Source organism: Platichthys flesus, chromosome 16 (assembly GCF_949316205.1).
Source record: "Platichthys flesus chromosome 16, fPlaFle2.1, whole genome shotgun sequence".
NCBI classification, from domain to species: Eukaryota; Metazoa; Chordata; class Actinopteri; order Pleuronectiformes; family Pleuronectidae; genus Platichthys; species Platichthys flesus.
In genome coordinates, this window is record NC_084960.1 from 2402365 (window position 1) to 2424125 (window position 21761).

At 46.9% G+C, this 21761-nt stretch overlaps 3 protein-coding genes across 6 annotated transcripts in view; 1 reads left to right on the plus strand and 2 right to left on the minus strand.

Moving 5' to 3' along the window:
* Window positions 1-3: 3 nt before the first annotated feature.
* On the minus strand, window positions 4-4285 carry pik3r6b (phosphoinositide-3-kinase, regulatory subunit 6b). Its single transcript, XM_062408087.1, has 20 exons — window positions 4270-4285; window positions 4045-4137; window positions 3471-3574; window positions 3278-3346; window positions 3044-3179; window positions 2902-2971; window positions 2617-2803; window positions 2326-2473; window positions 2139-2228; window positions 1738-1888; window positions 1570-1660; window positions 1387-1497; window positions 1084-1173; window positions 894-999; window positions 732-793; window positions 559-649; window positions 418-470; window positions 237-337; window positions 101-148; window positions 4-64 (listed from the first exon to the last, which is right to left on the minus strand). The coding sequence occupies exons 1-20, from the start codon at window positions 4283-4285 to the stop codon at window positions 4-6; spliced, it is 1878 nt and encodes a 625-aa protein (XP_062264071.1).
* Window positions 4286-4669: 384 nt separating this feature from the next.
* LOC133971346 (phosphoinositide 3-kinase regulatory subunit 5-like) lies at window positions 4670-12514 on the minus strand. Its single transcript, XM_062408654.1, has 18 exons — window positions 12434-12514; window positions 10353-10458; window positions 9840-9940; window positions 9678-9746; window positions 9445-9583; window positions 9061-9130; window positions 8590-8767; window positions 8334-8505; window positions 8168-8236; window positions 7252-8078; window positions 6714-6839; window positions 6380-6511; window positions 6197-6290; window positions 6029-6105; window positions 5849-5948; window positions 5694-5776; window positions 5488-5606; window positions 4670-5365 (listed from the first exon to the last, which is right to left on the minus strand). Exons 2-18 carry the CDS (start codon window positions 10450-10452, stop codon window positions 5224-5226), a joined length of 2598 nt encoding a protein of 865 aa, XP_062264638.1. The 5' UTR covers window positions 10453-10458; window positions 12434-12514; the 3' UTR covers window positions 4670-5223.
* A 1147-nt stretch (window positions 12515-13661) lies between these two features.
* The window catches only part of ntn1b (netrin 1b), a 34569-nt gene continuing 26469 nt past the window's right edge, over window positions 13662-21761 (plus strand). For 2 of the 4 annotated variants that reach the window (XM_062408655.1, XM_062408656.1), the window contains exons 1-2: window positions 13662-14178; window positions 14301-15345. In XM_062408655.1, coding sequence (XP_062264639.1) covers window positions 14331-15345 — 1015 coding nt within the window. In that variant the 5' untranslated portion in view covers window positions 13662-14178; window positions 14301-14330. Of the gene's footprint in view, window positions 15346-21761 lie in introns of all 4 variants that reach the window. The other 2 variants (XM_062408657.1, XM_062408658.1) reach the window with 1 other exon arrangement.

A 21761-nucleotide genomic window follows, 5' to 3' on the forward strand; every position in this document is an offset into this window, starting at 1 on the left:
TCCTCACAGGGTCACACCACTGAAGGTGTTGATGGGCAGCGACAGGACGTTGTTCAGATACCTGCTCAGCGGCAGCTCTCGCTCGTTACGGACGCTGAACCTGGAGCGGAGGCTGCATCCTGGGTCCAAGCACGGAGAGATGTCTATCCTGCAGAAGAAGAAGTGACATCACACTGTGGTTTAAACTGGCCTCAGGTGGAATAGAACTTAAAACAACGTGTGGGGTGGAGAATGACCTCTGGACGTCGGTGTACGTCCTGCGAGCGTCTCTGTCCAGACACACGGAGAGGGTTCGATCCTCCATCGTCCTGATGCTGATGTTTTGGGTTCGGATTTTCTATGAAAACAGAAAAACCTTAAAAATAATGTAATGATTTATTTTTAATCATAAAAACATTTTCTTAGTTAAGTTCTTACTTTCTTGTTTCCCAGGTCGATGCTGTCAAAACTGACTGTGAGGAGATCCTCCCCTACAGGAAGGGAAAAATAATTATTCATGTGTTTCAAATGATTCTTCTTTTGTTGGAATGAATATAAAAGTGGAGGCTGGAGGTCAACCTGAGGTCACAGCTGCCGGCTCTGAGGTGATCATCACACCACACGTCCTCAGAGCTTCTCCTCTCACGACTCCTCGTTTGCTCAAAGACGTCTGTCAACGAGAAACACAATAGAGCCAAATTCTACTGTATAAGGAAGGTCACATGACTTTGAGTAGAAGGACGGTTCAGTACCTCTGTATAAGTGACGGTGAGGACGATCACCGTGGACGTCTTCCTCTGTGTGGACGGATCCTCTGTCGAGCACAGCAACACTTTACTTGACACCACTACACACACTTGTCTGTGTACACACACACACACACACAAACACACAAAAGAGATGCAGGAACATACTTGGAAACTTTTCTTTGAGGTATCTGAACTTTGGCATGTCGGCCTCCAGGTGGGACACGAACACGTCCTCCACCGCTGAGGACGCGTCACTGCTGCCCCGCTTCATCTGAACACACACACACACACTTTGATGTACTGCACTTTGATGTATGTGTGTGTTTTTAAATCATGGAGGACGGCTGCCCTGTACCTTCACAGAATACATGGGCAGGTTCACGGGCTGCGTCCCACAGCGGAGGTAGTAACACAGGGTGTCCAGCAGGAAGAGGTTTTGGTCCGACTCTGCCTCCGACTCCATGTGCTGCAGATGGACAGAAACAAGATGGCTGGGTTCAAGTTCACCTCCTCTGCTGCTCTCTGAGTGTGCAGACCTGATCCAGGCGGTTTTCACTCGACCTGAGACGGGTTCAGACAGAACATTGCGTCCTGAGCCTGATTTCAAGATGGACGCCATGTGTCCAAATCCTTTTCTTTCAGTCCTTACCGTTCTGGCCAGGTTGGAGATGGTGGCTCTCAGAATGTTGATGTTGCTGTTGTACCACGGATCCAACCTCCCCAGCAAGCCGGCGAGAGACAGTCTCCCCTCGTCCGGACCTGGGCCGACCTATCAGGAACAGGAAGAGATATTATAAACAGCTTTCTGAACCCACACCAGTAAGGCTGTGGTCAAACTCACTGGTGAACTGGGCTCCACATCGGTGACGGGGACGTAGTACAACTGCAGGTTCAGCTTCTTGGTCAAAACAAGATGATTGGACTCTCGCTGTCTTTTGGGAGACACACAGAGGACATTATTGAGCGGCACCACACGGTGTGAACACAGACACACAAACCAGCAGCTCACCGTATAGAGAGGAAAACCCTGCTGAGCCGCCCGAGCACCCGATCGTCCCCCATCACCACCACCCGCGCTGTGAGACACCTGCAGTCGTCTCTCTGGACACCACGGCTCCCGGCAAACGTGTCCATCCTCTCCCTCATCAGAATCAGTTTATCTACGGAGGTTGCCCTCTTGTAGGAGTTTCTCCGTGAGATTGCTGATGATGGATTTCTGACCTGAGGCTGGGACCTGTCCTGCACATCACTCACGGCCCTCAGACGTCTCTTGATCCCACCGTCCTCAGCCCCGTCTCGTTGGACCTCAGAGAGAAGTTTGCCAGAAGACTCCCTGCAGGGAAACTCTTTTATTTTATCTCAGTATGATCAGATATATGATAGTAGAAGTTTTCTGTTTCTTCTACTCACATAGATCCTCTTCGTTTGTCCACAGCAGGAATTTGATCTCTGGAAATGACAACGTCCGGCTGCTCCGGGAGCCGCACTCCTCCTCGGTTACTGCTGAGAAAAGAGGAGAAAGTTACTCAGAAACAATCCTGCAGAAGAGTTTCCTCGGATCTCTGTTCTTCATCATCTGTGCAGGTCGACCACACACCTTCTGTAGCAGCAGTTAGAATCTCTTCCTGTACGTGTTGCAGTCTGTTCAGATACTTTGTGCATCTACCAGGACCATGTTTTATACTCTGCTCCACGGCTCGGACCACTTCCTCGAAGTATTTCTCTACCATCTGATCGTCTAAAGCCTGAAATACACAAAAGACACATCACAGTGATGAGGTTGTTGGTTTGGATCTTTCCTTCTGTTTGGAGTTTGCATGTTCTCTCCATGTGACCTTTTTCTGGCTTCCTCCCACAGTCCAAACAGTATCTCCATAAACCAGCGTACCTCCAGAGCCTGAGCCAGTCTGGAGCTCCAGCTCAACGTCCCCAGCCCCTTCTGCATCACCCGTAGCATCAGGTTCTTCTCCATGGCTGTGGGCGTGTCCCTGAACACGCCGGACACCTCCAGGTACGCCCTCACTGTGGCCTCCAGCTGTGCAGTAAAAACATCTGGATCTGCAAGAACAAACACCCTGAGGGACACCAGCAAACACGGAATACGGCTGTAAATGAAATGGTTCACTCAGCGTTACACTCGGCTCCTTGTCCACGACAGGAAGCGTTTCCTCACCTTTCTTGCAGGTTGCAATGTTTACTCTTCAGGTTCTGCTCAGCGATGACTCTCCTCAGGTACAAAGAGCCTGTGGAGGAGAGAGCAGGTCTGAAGTTCCACAGCATTGCTCCAAGACTGATGACAGCTGTGTGTGTTCTACCTGGTGTGGTCATTTCCATCTTAACGCTGCTCAAGGTGCTCAGGGCCACGGTCGAGTAAGGCATCGGTGAAATCAGCAGCTTCATCAAACACTCATCTACTCTCTGGTAGAGGCTGCGAGGAATCAAGGAGCCTGACTGCGAAGTTTCAATATCAGAAAGTGCACAATGAACAATGCACAACACTGAATACACAAACACATCAATGTCCCTCATGTCACACAGATGCATCTTACCTGAATGACTGCATAGTAGAGGGTGTGCAGTATCGGGATGACATGCACTCGGGATCCTATTTTATGCATCTATATCAGACAAAAAAATGTTCCTTTATAAACAGCTCCCATACATTTTCACAATATCATTTTGAAGGTGTGACCCTTTTATTTTGAAATCTGGAGGCAGAGTTGAGGGAGAAACATTTAGAACCTTCTCCAGCTTCTTCTCCAGCTCCTTCACCAACACGGAGATGAGGGAGACGCTGCAGGACGGGTCCACCTCCACCTTCCTCTCAAGGCTCCATCTTATCCATCCTGCACACAGAGGATGGATGAATAGGGCGGGAGAATAAAGTCTCTTAGTATTACATGAATAACATCTGTGTATAAATGAATGTGTTACTTTATCAGAAGATGAAATGAGGAATGTGAAACGACTTGTAAAGTTATGAAGCCACAAAGTTAAGGACATTAGCTTTACACTGTGCAAGAATAAATCATTATTCATCTTTTATTTATTCTGTAAAAAAAATTGCCAAACATTTTATAAGAAGATTGATGCCATTTAGCTAGCTTAGCATAGTGACTGGTAACAGGGGGAAACTGCTAGCCTGATTGACTCTGAAGCTACTAAATAATTAAAGCTCATTAACAAACTAATATTAAATGTTATAACAGCTTATGAAGGCTGCTGGGTTAATTTGGTATTATCTTTTTAATTATGTTTTTTTTATATCACTGGTTTTATCCCAGCTGGTGTTTTCCTTTGAGGCGCCTCCCTCTACCTTTCTTTGAAGCACATCTGCTGTTCATCTCTTTGAGCAGCGCCCGAACCTCAGTGTGCAGACTGGACTGCACAGCTGACAGAGACACGTCAGCTGGAAACAGATCACACATGTCACTGCCGTGTGTTAAACACCATCAGGTTCATGTGATTATCATCAAAGCGTAAACCTGCAAAACAAGCTTGTGTGTGGAGGAAGTTCTAACGAGGAAACTGAGGCACGAACCTGCGAGATCGACCATTTCTCCTGAAATCTGAGGATTCATCTCTGTCTGCAGAGTTCAGTCCGTCTCACCTGAAGCTCTTATCTCCTGTCGGCGGCACAGCCACAGAGTTCAAGATAAAAACATTATCTGCTCCTGACTGCGATGAGAACTTTCATTTCAATCAATGCAACCTCATTTGGAATGTGTTAGCTACATGTCTGCGGTGATAGAAACTTAACAACGTAGATCAAATCTTTCTGAAAGAGAAATATAAAACGAGTTTCCTCTGGAGGTTCTCCAGCGGCTGCCACCACTGAGTGAATCAACAGCCGAGGCTGGGATGCACTGAGGTGCAGGAGTCACACAGGGTGTAATTAACTCGTAGGAGGAAGTTCAAGAAAAGGAGTGAACAAACAATACACAAAGGAAACACTTTTATTTGATTGTGTCCCACATTCAAACAAATTTAAATGGAAACACAACTGTGTCCGGTATCGCTTCAAAAATAAATAGCTTATTCTACAAGACATTTCTTAAAAAAAAAAAAAAAAAGGGTTTAACAGAGCGTACACAGTCGTAATCAAGTAATAAGTTCTATGTCTCTCAAAGTTCTGCTGAGAAATCCTCCATTCAACATCATTAATAACATGAATTAACACAAAGTTAATGAGTCTTCTTCTATAGATAAAAGCTGCAGAGGAGACACACCCTCCTCCTCCTCCTCCTCCTCCTCCTCCTCCTCCTCCTCCTCCTCCTCCTCCTCCTCCTCCTCCTCCTACTGGTGAGAAACACTCTGACATCAGCTACAGGACAAACCTGAAATACACACTAGGCTATACATGTCATCGTTATTATTAGCATTGGTGCCACTTCTTCTGTGCTTTCATTTCCAGATGTTCTTCAGGAGCCAAGTTCCTCATCCGTCATGTGTTGAGCTGTGTGAGGAACCCTGCAGTGTGTCCACTCCCGCGGTGTCAGGAGGCGGAGAAGGAGGTGATGGGGAGGCAGAGCAGGGAGCAGTAGGATGGGTGTAGAGGCTGAACCTGACCTGGGAGCAGCTTGTACGACCTCCAGTCCGAGCTGCTTCCTGGTTTACAGCACAGAGACACGTCACACCTGCAGACACACAACACACAGAATGACAGCATAAACACCTTTAAGTATTTATTACCTTGGTGGGATATACTGTTTTGGGATTTCATATTGATGCTGGTTGAGTGAGTGATGCTGTGTTGTACCTGGTCACACTCTGGATGAACTTCTTCTCATCCTGATCCAGACACACGGCGAAGGTGGAGCCATCGTCTCCACCGCTCACCTGCACCTTGTCCACCTTCACCTCTGATACCGAGATGTGCTGAACCCGAAGAGAGAGGAAGAGTGTTTTAAAAGGTTGGACGTGCACGAGACTGAGATTTCTACCACATGTGAAACCACCATTCACCTGGTTGGGGCACTTCTTCGACTTGGAGCAGTTCCTCTTCATGACCTCTGTCATCGTCAGCTGCAGAGTCTCTATCCTTGAATCTGCACACACACAGTTTCATTTTCGTAAGACGTCACAATGTTTGAAAAGTGAAAGGGCCTCATGATAATCACCGTCACAGAGGTGCTCAGGCTTCTTGGAGGCTTTCTGAAGGTTAATGGATGTGCAGATGATCTCCGTGTCGATCCACTGGCTCCTGCCGCTGACAGCCACCTGTGACGTGAGGGCAGATGTGTGAGTTCCAGCTGTGCACTGTGATAAACGTCTTATTGTTTGAGTTGTAGGAACAATACCCTGTTGTAGGAGACGCTCAGAGTTAAAGGGACAGCCTGATGCTCCTCATCAATTCCAAACCTCTTGCTGGCGGGTCCTACAAACACAATAAACCACACATTACACTGTTTGTGTGTGTGTGTGTGATGTTGTGGTCGTCTGAGCATGTCGGTGAGACTGAGACTCACCCATGGCTTTAACAGCTCTGGCTCCAGCCGAGTGGCCGAGCTCCAGAGAATGAACAAACACCTCCCTTCTCCTCTCTCCTCCGGCCAGGGTGAGCTGCAGAGGAAGAGACAGGTGAGTCAGCACTAAGTGATCGTCACACAGGTATTCACTAGTGTGTGTGTGTCTGTGTTGGTGTGTCCCACCTCCGCCTGGTAGAGCGGCACCAGAACAGGCTGGTCTGCATGTCTGCAGTAGTAAAGCACCAGTTGGGTCAGAAGAGGAAGACGCTCCCCGCTGCCGCTTCCCTCTGAGACGTCTGTGTCTTTACAGCCAGTCTGAGTCACACAGAGGAAATTTACACATTTTATCATAACATCACGTTCAACAGATCCATGTAATCTATATCCCAACAAGGTCCCATGTGCAGAAAGTGGAACATTCTCCAAAGTTTTAGTTCCCGAGCTCAAACCGAGACAACCCCAGTGACTTCATCATGTCAGTCCAGTTGTCTTTACTTCCTGAGTGTGTGACCCGCACCTGACAGAGGACGTCGGAGGACAAGCTGAGCAGACTGTGGACGTTCCGCTCGTACCACGGATCCATGGCGCCCAACATCTGGGCCAGGTGTGTGGTACTGTCCTCCAGCGTGACCTCATTAGACTCCTGTGGGAGGGGGGGAATGAGAAGGTGCTCACTACATTTCCTGTCGGTGTCCTGCATCTTACTGAGGTTCATACTTTCAACGATGGCTGAACTATGAGCTTTTGAATCATTTACTTTAGATAAACCAATAATATTTATTTAATCTGTGAGTCTTTGACCTCTGACTCTCTGGAGAAGTGCTGCAGAGCATTTGGAGCATTTATTACGAAGAAGTAAGTTATCAAAGATGATTTAATGCTTTACTAACCTATTATTAAGGATTTATTAACATTCAGTTTATTCATGACATGATTTTTAATTCTGAGCTATAAAAACACAATACATCCTTTATAAGAGGCGCCTTTAGAAAGCATTGTCTTTCTTCCTTTTCACATGTAAGGTTTGAATCAGTGGCGATGTGTCAGTCGCTCACCACAGACGCAGCAGCTTTGGTTGAACTTCCTGTCGGGCCTTCGGTCGGCGTGTTTCCTCCTGGGCTCCTCGAGCTTCTCCTCTTGGTCGGGACAAAGTAAAACTGCAGTTTGCACTTCTTGGTGAGTCGGGGACATTTGCGCTCCTTCTGCTGCAGGTCGTTGTACGCCCTGGCCAGCCGGCCCGCCTCTCTGTCCCCTCCGAACACCACCACTCGGACCAGGGTGGGTCCCTCGGCCCCGTCGCAGCTCAGGATCGGCCTCCTGCGGACACACACTTGCTTCTGGGGGGACAGAGGATCAGAGGTAGAGATGGACGCCTGTCTGGACAGGGACCTGGGGAGTTTGAGCCTCGACCCGGTTATCTGAACGTCTTTGGTGAAGTCACTATGATAACCCATGCTCTGGACTCGGCGGCAGGTCCTGGGGCTGCGGGGGTTCTTGAAAAGCATGGAGATGCGCTCCATGCCTAACAGGGATTTGGACTTCTTCTTGGGTTTCTTCCGAGGTTTCGGTTGGCTGTCCTGTCCCTCCTCTGTGTCCTCGAGGCCCGTGTCCTCGCTGAAGTCACTCTCCACGCCGGATGAGGCGGACGGCACGGACCAGCTGGAGGAGAGGGAGTGGCTGGAGAACATGGAGTCCCTGGAGGACGAGGACGTGGTGGAGATGCGGTTGTTTGGAAAGTCCTGGTCCACTTTGCTTCCATCCTCCTCTTCTTCCTCATCCACACTGGTGTCGTATTTATAGTCCTCGTCTAACCCTGCTTTCAGGAAACAGTCGACGGTAGAATCCACGTCCGACTCACTTGGTAGGATTTCGTTCAGAAAGTCTAAACAAATGAGAGGAAAGAGTTTTACAGATAAAGATGAATCTCTGAAAGATGACGCATGAAATTAAGAGTTGTTCGAACTGATTTACCAAAGTTGTCGTTCTCCCAAGTACACGTGTGACATTTGGGGAAGGGCAGCGCGAAGGTTTCAACAGAACCTGAAGAGAGGAAGTGATGCTTGAATTAAAGAAGAACCTCTCACTCAGGGCAACAGTCTGGATGTGAGATTCATGATGTTTTAAATGTCTGTCTCACCAGTGTGGGTGCGGCCAGCAGCTGGAGCAGGAGGAGCGAGACCTTCTCTGATCCTCTCCATGTTGGTCAGGAGCTTCTGCCTCGCTGAGCTGGAGTCTGCTTCTGACGCTGCCGTCTCCATGTTCTCCGTCACCTCCTGCAGGAGCTGCTCCAGCTCCTCGGTCCGCTTCGACTGGAGGAACAAGACGTTTGTCTCAGGATGGATTTAAATAAACAAAACAAACACAAGGTGCGGTGCCCGGTGTTGGTCAATCACCTGCAGGGCGGTGTGAAGCTCCTGCAGATCGTATTTGGTGCCCAGCACCGCCTGGAAGCTGTGCTGGATGAGGGTGGTGAGGACGTCCCTGTTGGAGGACTGGGAGCTGCTCAGCTGCTTGGAGATGAGCTGGACCTCCGGAGGGACGTCTTCCTCTGGACACACTAACAGTACCGTCCTAATGAAGACACACATTCACATTCACAAGGAGAGCAATGAAACAAGGGGCCACATCATGTCAAAGTAGATTTATAGGATGTAAAAACAATCAGGCTTAAACTCTACGTGAAGATGGACGAACAGGAGATGAAACAAACTAAGAAGTAAAAGTACAAGTTTGTGTTTCAACTCCAAGATGTCATCGTATCTGTGGCTTCATCAGCAGACAGTGTGAGGAAGAGGAGTGACAATGAGGAAGAACAGAAAACATAGTGTTGATAATGGTGTTAATGAGCGTCTGAGGTAACTCACATGATTTTAGATCTGTGGATCTCGGAGGAAAGCCCCTGCTCGGCCCTCACCAGCCTCTGAAATGAAATACCTGCAGCAAAAATAAACACCACCTCCAAAAGATCACAATGATGCACAGAGACAGAACCACAGCACCGTCACATGTTCTTTAACACCTCTACACCACAGATATGAATAGCTTTTGTTTCCTCTGGTCACATTAGCAGTTTCATCCACATGAGATAAATTTATCTCAAGGGTCCAGGTTGTTTTCTGTGATTCAAAGTCGTTCTTTTAGTTCTTATATTGTTCGACGCGGTGGAAACACCATAAAACAACTAGAACATTCCCATGTGTGAAATGAAGCCTCTTCTCTCTGGTTCACTTCAGAGGAGGAGAAGTCACCTGGTGCTCTGAGCTCCTGCTGCATGACCCTCAGCAGGCGCTTGCTGGCGGAGCTGCACGGCTCGGGCCAGGACAGGAAGCTGTGGAAGAGCAGGTAGGCGTCCCACAGCACGTCACAGTCCGGAGCCACGTACGGAGCCTGAGGAGGACACAGAGGTTAACGAAGCTCGAGAATAAAACACACACGTTAAACCCCAATGGTGTGTACATGGTCGTGAACTACATCCACTCACTTTGAGGAGGGTTGAGGAGAACAAGAGCGAGAGAGGAACCACCAGTTCATACTGACACCGCTCCAGAACCTGGAAAACAGAGGAACACCCTGAGATCTTTCTCCACATGGCGAGGAGACGTCTGGAAGACTAACATGGATGTTGTGTGTTTGTTCTCAGCACCTCTTTTGTTTTCCCGACTATGTTCTGCAGAAGGATGAGGAAGTTGTGCGGATCTCTCTTCACAAGTTCCTCCAAACACCAGCGGTTCATGCACAGCCCGGCTTCAGGCAGACACACAAACAACAACAACACAGAGTTTATTTCTCCTTTTAGGTTTCATTCTGATGACAGATTTACAAAACACATATTTAACCAAGACACAAACAATGATTACACAACTTCACCTTATTGCCAAAGCTCTAAATTAAAGTAATAGTAAGAAATAGAAAGTAAAGTAATGAAACTCCTCCATTCTGTCTCTCTCTCTTTCTGACTTTCACTTCCCATTTCACTCTGAATGATGGACAACATGTTCCCTGATCTTTTTAGTAATATTCCAACTGTTTGCTCTCACAAACACATGTATGTTGTGATCTGAGGAGCCAGGTTGTGTTAGTTTGTGTTATTTGATGTTCCAGGTTGTTTCTACATCATGTGAGCATCACAAGCAGGCATTATGGGATGGCGTCTTACCGTTCCAGAGCTGTTTGTCCGGGGTGTCGACTCCCAGGTCGCAGAGGCAGCGCTCCAGGACGTGCTGGATCCGATCCTCCGTGCACGACCGGTGCTCCATCTTCTGCTGCGGCGTCCACACACAAACACAAATGATCAACCGACAGGAAGTCCCAGAATAAAAACCAGAATAACACCCCTGGGCTCCGGGAAACCAATATACATCAGGTCTCTGTGAGAGTAGCTTCCTGTTACTGCCGCTGCCAAACACTTTAGAATAATTGTTGTTCCTGTCCAGAGGTGAACACTATTCAGAGTCACACACACAGACACACACACACACACACACAGAGCTGTGGACGATGATGTCCCCAGTAAGGACTTCAGGCCACAATGTGCAGCCGGCCACTTCCCCTCAGGACCAGTGAGTCATCAGAGTGGGTCAGAGGAACTTCTACTTTTTCATTCTTAAAAACAGCTGCTCACAACACATTTCATAAATGATTCAGAGATGGAAATGAATCTTACACAAGGACAACTTCCTATTTGACACGTCCAGGTTGACACATCGAGTAAAGACAGGTCCTGTGTAGTGACAGGTTCCAAAGAGACAGAATTCAACTGAATATATAAAAAACAGATTAAATGTGACAGATATAAAGAAAAGAGAGAATTCATGGAATGAGCACAGAGCAGATCATGTGACTCCTGTGGTTGGAGTGACTGCGTATTCAGTGACAGACAACTCCAACCACAGTGACCACACAAATAAATACACAGTTTGAGGAAAAACAATGGAATTCCACTGGTACTTGAATGTTTGCAGGTTTTAAAATGGTCGAGTTTCCTCCTGTTACTGTTGTGATGAATCAAAATCAATAGAATAGAGACAGAACTGTGACATGTCTCACAGGGAAGACAAATGTGTCCCCTGAGAGTCTCCAGGATGTCGGTGCTCATGTGGACGGAAGCTGCAGTTGTGACCAGCTGGAGTCGAGACCAGTCGCTGCCAGTGGGATTTAAACTGGTTCACCTGTGCCCGTCCAAACAGGAAAGGAGCTTCCGGGAAGTAAGCAATGAATGAAATGCTCTTTAAGATCCTGCAGCTGATTTTCTTTAGACAAGACATGAGGAGAAACTTTGTCTCTGAGAGTCACACATTCAACGAGACAGAGCTGGAGCTCATCAGATCAACTCAATATGAAATAAATTCATAAATGTCTTTATTAATCCATATTTAACAGGTTAATCTAACACTGGACCAATTAGCTAACGACATAACATAGCACCATAACCCAACATCCTCTTTTCTCCTCTATTATGAACAACTTCTTGTAATCAACTTCTCTCACTGTTCATGTTTAGATTTTTGACACTTAATCTGTTTTAATTTGCTATCAAGTACATTGATTTCTATCTGCTTGTATATTCATATTATGATTATGATTATAATTATCCATCCGTTTTCTTCTTCTTATCAGCTCGGGTCCTGGAGGCAGATAAATATTATTATTATTATTTTTATTATGAAGCTATTCCACAATCATTTCACTTCATGGCATCTGAAATGGATGAAGCTAAAATTGTATTCTTAAAAATATGGTTAGTAACGATATATCTATTTATATATAACAATAAAACCTGCCATGCCACGCACACATACACACAAACACACACACACACACACACACACACACACACACACACACACACATGTCAAACCGTGAGGAGGGACACACAACTGTGTGCAGAACCTGGCACATCCCACTTCTGCACACCAGCCCATTGATTGTCCACTGAGGAAACAGGTGTTTTTTCCATTGTATACAGTCAATGCTACATTGTCCGGCTCTGCCATAAGAACCTGAGTGTTACCACCTCCATGTAAAAAACATCCTGATAAAAAACAACACAACCCTGAGGCTTAATTTAAACACAGGAGCATTCAATGCAGATACTAGCTGCACATGTTAACGTGAAGGAAAGAGGAAGAGAGGCAGAAGAGAATGAGTCATGATGCTCGAGGAGGAAAAAGAGGATGTGAAGCTTCCCAAAGACAAACAGGTTGAAATCAGTAACTTTCAATGAATCCAAAAAACTACCTTTTCAACGCTTCCACAACCAGTTACACACTCCAGCAAACATCTTGGACTCGGTGTTATCCTGCGTGCGGCGCCGTCGGGCTTCACGCAGATGTTGTTAGAAGAAGGGGAACAGGAAATGTGCAAAGCTTGAAAAACCCTCCTTGCAGTTGGGCAACAAGAGGACGCGTCTTCTGAGAGGAGATGGTGAAGTGATAACAAATGATATCTTCATACTGTGGCCAGCTGGTGGCTTGTGATAGAGGCACACTGGAGATGCTCTGCAGATGTGTTGAGACATCAAGTAAGAAATAAAGAATTAATAAATAAAAAGACAGACTGAGAGACAGACAGAGAGAGAGAGAGAGAGAGAGAGAGAGAGAGACTCAGTTATCAGTGTCCTACATCATCTCCGATCGACCACATGTGAGCGAGTGGAGGGAAACCACTCAGAGAAAACATCCTCCTCTGCTGGTGCTCGACTGAAGCAGATCCTCCGACTGCACCGCCCTGTGAGGGTGTGTGTGCTGCTAAACAGGAACTGAACCAGTAAGGCTGAGCTGGTTTCCAACACCATTCTGCCAGTGACCAGTACTGACCCAGGAACTGCTTTCAGAACACCACCCACCCTCATAGAGACTGAGACGTCAAACTTTATAATATGATCGACTTGAATTTATGTTTAATGCAGATGTCGCCCATCTGCACCACGGCCTGTTGGTTTCAGTTAATTTCACAATCATGATCTATATCAGTACGAAGAGGTAATAATAGAAATAAAGAAAATACAAAACTAAAATATAGAACTAGAATTATCACACTTTACAAGTTTGTACGTTTTATTATTGTTTGCACATGTGAACTGTTAATATTGTGCAGTGTGAATATTTGCATTGTGTAATCATTAGATTCCACTGAACAACATAAACTGAAAAATACACACGTAAGAAACCCAATTGAAGGAATAAGGTGTAAGAAATATGAGTTTGTGAAATGTAGATGCTCAGAAGTAAAGTCAACATGCCGTGAAATGTAAATAAAACATTTATGTAACATATTATTAATGAAATAAATAACATACATTCAACTCTACGTTTGTAAATGCTGCAGAAATGTGCATTAAATTCTGCAACATGGCCAAACATTTATGAAAATGAACATGCAAGGTAGACGTCATGTATCTTGGAACATTTCCGTAAATTTTTAAATAATATCTGATGATTTTCTAAATTAAAACATGAGCAGATCATCAATCTGTGGATCTGTTGTGATTATAAAACCAAAACACGTCCAGTTGTTTAGGCTGGAGCTAAACGTGCATCTCCAGCACTTCTTCAAATCACAGGATGGACGCTGGTATCTTGGGCCTGTAGTTGAACTTTACTACCAGGAGATGTCGCTGTCACCTCGTCCCTGAGCAGAGACTCCCACCAGGCTCCTCTCCTCCGGATCAGTGGAACCATAGATGAGTGGAACCCCCTCTTCATCGGATCAACAGGGAGGGAATGGGCCAGACTCAGATAGAGGTGGACAGAGGTGTGACTGAGACGGAGGCAGAGCAGGACCAGGAGCCAGCTGGGCATCTGCCACTTCTTATTTTTGTTTAGAATCAGTTGAAAGGAGAGAGAGGTGGGGGGGGACCCGCAGGAGTTTCTCGTGCGTAAAACAGCATCAGTTGTTGCTCCACATTCTCAGTAGTTGCGCTTCACTTTCAGACTGAGGAGTTTTTACGGAGGTAGAGTCCTGGGTGGAGCTTTCTTTCCCTCGTAAGATTATTTTAACACATTTTTATTGTTTCACGCTTCGTGTCCAAGTTTCTCTGCGCATCACTGATCCCCTTGCTCTGACTTTGTGTTGTGTTCTTAATGCTGTCTCCCTTGCATTGCAGCGCACGAGTCCCTGCGGCGCACGGATTACAATGCAGATGCTCCTGGAGGTCTGGCTCACCTTGGTGTCAGTGTCTGCGCTGACCCGAGGCGTCTTCGCAGGATACGGGCTGAGCATGTTCGCGGCACAGTCCTCTCCTCCGGACCCGTGCAACGATGAGAACGGGAACCCGAGGAGGTGCATCCCGGACTTCGTCAACTCCGCTTTCGGGAAGGACGTGCGCGTGTCCAGCACCTGCGGCAGCCCGGCCGCCAGGTACTGCGTGGTGGCCGAGAAGGGAGAGGACAGGTCCCGGGACTGTCACAGCTGCGACGCCGCGGACCCCAAGAAGTCGCATCCGCCCGCGTACCTGACGGACCTGAACAACCCGCACAACCTCACGTGCTGGCAGTCGGAGAACTACATGCAGTTCCCGCAGAACGTCACCCTCACCTTGTCCCTGGGCAAGAAGTTCGAGGTCACTTACGTGAGCCTGCAGTTCTGCTCACCCAGACCCGAGTCCATGGCCATCTACAAGTCCATGGACTACGGCAAGTCCTGGGTTCCCTTCCAGTACTACTCTACGCAGTGTAAGAAGATGTACAACCGGCAGAACAAGGCGGCCATCACCAAGCAGAACGAGCAGGAGGCCATCTGCACCGACTCGCACACCGACATGCACCCTCTGACCGGCGGGCTCATCGCCTTCAGCACGCTGGACGGGAGGCCGTCCGCGCACGACTTCGACAACTCCCCGGTGCTGCAGGACTGGGTGACGGCCACCGACATCAAGGTGATCTTCAGCCGGCTGCACACTTTCGGGGACGAGAACGAGGACGACTCGGAGCTGGCCCGCGACTCCTACTTTTACGCGGTGTCGGACCTGCAGGTCGGGGGACGGTGCAAGTGCAACGGGCACGCGTCGAAGTGCGTGAAGGACCGAGAAGGGAATCTGGTGTGCGAGTGCAAGCACAACACGGCGGGACCGGAGTGCGACAGGTGCAAACCTTTCCACTACGACCGACCGTGGCAGCGCGCGACGGCCCGAGAAGCCAACGAGTGCGTCGGTAAGTGTCTCAGCGTGTTGTCCTCGATTCACTGTGGAGCTGCTGCAGCGTTTAAAACACATATACACTAAATTAAATCAGAACGTTCATGTAATAGATGTTGTTAAAAAATCAGCCACTTTCGAATTGGCGTAGCTTTTACGCACAGAAATTACGCACCGGCCAGTTGTTTATTCGTTAATGGGAATTTTGTATTTACAATTTCGTCTTGCTGGGAATGAAATACAGAAACATCTCGAGTCTAAAATGATAATTATCCTTAATTAGTTGTTTGTTTTTACTGTATTTAGACGCAGTTAAATTAATTTGTGGTCAAATAATTAAACGAAGAGAGATAAGGCCTCGATTTGAAACCGCTCGACCTCAACTGCAAAATACTAATTATAACATTTTAAAACATTTATTAAATTAACCCTTTGATGTTAATTACACACATCTCATTGGTGGTAGCATCAACTTCAAATAAAGGGAAAGGTGGCACATATTTACATAAACTGGTTGCAAATGTAGACAAATATGATAAATGTAGGTCTAAATAAACTGCAAGTCGTTTAAATAAATGTATATATATACTAAACATAAATTAATATTATATTTATCAATATAAGGGCAGCCCTTTTTACAGAAACGAACACTTCCCATGACTTATAATATACATTGTACAAATGTTTCTTTCATGTCTGAGATGAAACACTGGATTTCAAGTGTCAAGTCCCACAAGCTGCATTTCTCAGTTTTATTCATTAGCACCAGTTTCCTTGTGTTCATTTTGTTGAACCTTTGATTTTTTATCAACACCCACGAGAAAAAAAATTCCTGAGCAGAAGGAGAAAGGAGAGGAAGTCATTTGGCCCAAACAAAGTGCGCCTGTCCCGCTGCGTAATTGCGTTGTGACCCGTGTTTCCGACTGTAGTCGCGCTTTAGTGGGAAGGAAACATTGCAGCTGCGGCGATAGACTGCAGGGGCGTGTTGTGTTTCCACAAGCAGGTGCTGCTACAGATTGGACGGGCGATTAGGGCGGTTTTATTGACATTTCTGGCACGTTGAGTATAAACTGGCACTTTGGAGCCAGTAAACTATTCAGCGAGGGAGGACAAAGAGCGAGGTCACTTCGAGCCAGATCTTGTTTTTTGTATTGTAGGTAGCACCACTAACACCAGCAGCACCAGCACCAGCAGCACCAGCAGCACCAGTAGCACCACCAGGAGTATGAGAGGGTGTATTTGCTGTGATGCCTATTTTCAACAGAGCTTGGGCGGTGGTGGGTGGGGGTGTAGGGGGGGGGGTTATATCAACAGCTCAAGCCCCCTGAGCCGTGCTGAAGCAAACCTGGAAAAGTAACAAGTTCCAACACTGCCATGGTTTTGCTCAACCACCCGGAACAAGTGAACAAGTTGTTCCCCTTGGCCTCCGCCTCCCGCCCCAGCAAAGCCAACATGCGAGTGTATTTTACTAAAACAAAAGCTTGTCACTTGTGGCATCCATCGTCCTGTCAGCAGGAGACTCCCCCTTCCCCGGCCCCGGCCCCCGGCCCCCTTTCACCATCCCTGCTTGTTTTGTGTGTGAGCGGTGTCATCACATAAAAACCACAGAAAGGCCAGACTGGGCCTTTTGTCCAAAGAGGAGATAATGAGGGTGGTCTGACACCTTAGCATGAAAGAGGACGGCCGGGGGGGGGGTTGGTTTCCATTGAGTGTGTGTGGCCCCGGCGGAGGGGATGGTGCTGATGATCCGTCTGGACGTCTCCTCCCGGCGGTCAGGACACGAGGATGCCGAGAGAAGAATGAGACGGGGAGGAGTGGTTCTGGGAGAGAAGCTGGTTTCACTCAGTGGCGGCAGGCATCAAGAAACTAGAAGACAAAGTCGGTTTCCCATGACTCTACGTGCAGGGCTGCCATCATCTTGTCAAAAGGCATTTGTGTTGGCAGCCGCGGCGACAGCTCCCACATTCCTATCGAGTGGAGCTGCATGACTTACAAATACATCCAGGAGAGCAGAGCAGGACCAGGCCGGGCCGGGCCGGGCCGGGTCAGATGGGTGGCCAGAGGTCCACCGTGCAATCTGATTGTCCTCCTACCCAGTTGGCTTGTTAGACGGGGACCAGCCAGGTTCAGGCCCAGTTCACACTCCTTAGACTTAGATGTCTTTCAGATATGAAGTCCAGAAAGTCCACAGAGCAGCAGGAGGTTGTGTGTTCAGATACCTTCACAACAGACCAGGGATCCTTGAGCGTTCTCACATACAGGAGATTATCCGGAGTCAGTGCAGGTCTGTTTGTGTGTCTGTTTCTTTAGTGTGTTGCTCTTTTATAGAAAGTTCAAGCTTCCTTTCAGACGTCTGTGTCCAGATGCGTCAACTGTCTCTTCACACTATTTGATTATTTATTTGACTATTGCAAAGAACTTTAATTTTAGATCCTATTACAAGAAGCTGATTCCCAGTCTGCTTCCACATTCACACGTTTCTAAAACACACAAACAAACATCTTTTTAATTCATGTATTCACGATAATGTTTGACCGCGACCTATAATCATTTATGTAAAGGAATGAAGGGGGTTGTAGCACACACACACACACACACAGACACACACACAGACACACACATGTCAGGCTCTCCTGTCCCCGGGCAGCTGCTTCATATTCTCTCCATGTTCAGCGTAGCACTGACCCCTGACAGTCAAGCCCCCCCCGCTCCTCTGCGGCCTGACTGATGGGCTGTGAAGGGAACTGTGGGAAAACTGCTGCTTGCCAAGTGGGTTTTGAGGCGAGTTGAGAAAAGGTAGCCTCGGCCACTCATACGTGTAATTTTGCACTTGTCCAATTTCCACGGTTGTTTTTGTTGTCCCCGTGCCACGGAGTCGGGTTCTCTAACGTCTGAGAGTCGGATGGGGGGGCGGTCAGACGGGTTTCCTTCCACTTGAGATGAGCATTCAGAGAACACGTTCATGCAAATCCTCCACACGTCTGTTCTTCTTCTCTGGCCTAAGACATGAACCCCTAAAGAGATGCTTTAGGAGGGGCTTAGTGAATTGCGGGTGATCCGTTGAGCAGCTCTGAGATCTGTCCTCGTTTCCTCCGGTTGGGAATCACTCACGTAGACGCATCGAATCAGTCGAGACACCTGCTTTTAGTAAACATCTAGTTTTCTGTCCGAGCTCCGACCCGGAGATCAAACCTGAATCTGCTCCTAAATCTACAAAGTCACAACATTTACACGGTTTGATTTACGATTCAGACACAAAGATTTAAAATCCCCAGAAGCCTTCAGGGAGGCGCACTGTGAGCCTACAGACCGGTCTGTGTCCGTGTGTCTGAGCGGGACCACTGACAACGTCTGTGCTGCAGATGACCCCTTGCTGCCAGCCTACCCGGGTTGCCAGGTTGGGCCGGGCCCTGCTCAGCATCTGGGTCTCGTTTCAGCTCCACAGCAGCGGCCCATGAAAAGCATGATGTCATAGATTTTCTTAGTATAGAAGTTTTACTGAGTTTCACTGTCTCACTTATGTCTTTACATATTTATATATATATTTATATATATGCACAGTGGAGTCCAAAAGTCTGGGCGTAAGGGCCGTATAGTGTGTATATAAAGAACATATAGTTTATATTTAATTAATGTATATTGTATCATGACCTCACGCTGCATTAGCAAAGTTAAGGATCCTCATCCATATTCATGATGTGATAAAGTTATTAGAAAGATGAAACAAGTGATTTTGCATCAACCATTTCATAATTTTTAAATTAAGACTATAAAAAAACACCAGAAGTATTGCGAAACAACATTTGTTTGTTATTGATTCCACGCTGGGGAACTTCATGATATTTATACATATTTGAAAACGTTAACACCCTCTAATGTAACGTGTCAAAAAGTGTGTGAGCTGCTTCTGGAGTCGTAGACAAACAAGACAACTATTGAAAAGTCGCTTCAGCAGAAACGTAGGAATGAGGTTCCACTTTAATAAGAGAACCCAGGTTCACGTGACAGAGCCTGAAGAACGTCACAGGTTCTCTGGTGGGCAGAGGGAACTTCAGCGTTCAGGGATAATTAAAGCACGAGATACTCGGCAGTAGTAAAAATGAAAAGCAGATTCTGGTCATGCAGGAGAAAACAATGAAAACTAACAAATGTGATTGTGAGCGTCTTGCTCTTGTTGTGGGTTGAATGTTTGGTTTCACATTAGTCGACTCATTCTGCCTCAGGTCCGACAGCAAACTGCATTACAGTCAGATGTGTTGTGCAAAGAATCCAAATAAGACCAGGGCCTGAACATGAAATGGAATTCATAGTTTAGGAATAGTGTTGGGATACCAGGGTGAGAATGTGGGGTCAATAGGAACCAGGTGTGATGCAGGTGAGGAATTCTCAGACCCCCTTGGAAAACCCAGCAGGAGCAGAGAACCAGTTAGATGGACGGACGAGTCCCAGTCATCTAGAACGTATCACGGCTCGAGGACGGCTCGGGCCCCCGGGGCGGGGGGGAGGAAACTCAAATAGTCTGAAATCTGTTTCAATCAGCAAAAACAATCAAAGATGAAGCAGACTCACATGTGTTCTTCTTCCAAACACGAGACGAGGATGTAACTCTGTTAACGCAGCCCTGGCGTGTCAGCGTCCTCTGGAGACCAGCTGAGCTCAACCTGCCTCAGAGAGCTGGAGATGGACTTTGTGGAAACTCTGACGGGGGGGGGGGGGACACTCGTCTGAGGTTTGATCTCCTGCCACGACCCGCTGAGCCAATCAGTTCACGTTGTTCAAGGTTTTGTCAGCGTGACATCGTAGAGTCGGTGTTCTCGAAGAGGAACTGGAACTCAACATGGGGGCACGATGCAGGAAAGGTTCTGTTCTCTTAAAAACTTAAAAACTCCCCTCGACGTAACAACACACAGACAATACCACAACAGCTCTGATCACACACTGCATACAAAGATGGACGTCTCCACTTCCTCCCACTAGTCAGAAATGAAGCCTAATATCCCAGATACAAACGCATCCGGCCACTAGGGGGCGATAGAGACACCTCTGCTTGTTGTCACTATTTTTTTTTAACTCATTCCATCATTTACAGATGTTCCAAGAATCTGAGGGCGTGGCTCACGTTTAAACCATAAAAAAATAAATGGAACCACAAATCTTTCCATCTGCTCTCAGGCTACTGAACCCAGACAGTGGTTATTTTAAACGACATCTTTTATCACTGATAACAAATTATTGTTATTTATTTTAACCTCCTTCATCTTTATCTTGATGTCCTTCACCGACCTCTGTTGGTTTGTTGACCTGCGCTTTGTGACTTGTATCGTATCAGATGTAGTTTGTGTGATCTTGAATTGTCCGAATCTGAATTTCACACAATTTTAATCACAAAATGTAATATTAAAGAAAACGGTGAATCCTCCACTCACTATTTATCGTCCAATAATATTTACGGGACAATTAATTAGGACACATTTAACTATTTGGCCGAAAAACAACAACAACAAAACATCCAGGGAATGTTATCCAGTGCAATCTGCTTCTCTGTGTTGGCCCCACAAGCTGAGGACTGTTGTCCTCTCCATGTCACTGTGCCCCCCCCCCCCGCCCCCCAGCCCCCGTGACCCCGTGTGCACAATAAATCATCATTTATTGCCGACTTCTTAGGTTTTCATGATAAAAATCTGAAGATAGGAAAAACAAGCCCTTCAGCAAAGTGAACAACTACACAACCCCCCCCCCCCCACACACACACACACACACTTTGTCATCTACCCCCTTTCAGTAGTAATTATCCTTCGTACCCTATGGAAAAGAAATGAGATGTAATATTTGATGTTAATGTGCTGAGGCGTGTTCAGTGTATAGGATTGTGCCGTAGAACTATAACCCACATTTCTGTGATTAAGAGTGTTCTCCATGTCGGGTCACACGCTGACAGTGATCACAGGTTGTGTAGCGTGTCCAGAAACGACTTTTCAACTCGCTCACGATTCCACAGCAACACTTTTCAAACTGGACTTCACAGCGAAGTGACTCTGGTGAGAGTTTCTCTGTGGACGTAAAAAACAAAGACGTGCAGAGAAACCTCCATCGCTCTGCTGCAGTCCCGTGTCCTCTGGGTACAGGCTGCATGTTCTGAGGATTTTTGTTTTGTTGAGCTCATAATTCAAGACAGACACGACGTCCCGAGCCAGAAAAGGTTTCACTCGGGCTTTTTAAGAGCAAACTGCAAAAAACTGTTGTTCTGCTGTGATGTGGACGGCGGCTCGGAGAAGTGACTCAATGTTTTGAGAAGAGCGCGTTCTGCTTTGATTTAATGTTCGTGTCCTTCATGCATGAGCTGCAGGACATCACGCCATCAATGGAGACATGAATGAAGACATGCAGAATATGTCACGATTAAATATGAACTAATAACTCCTCCTGCTGGCT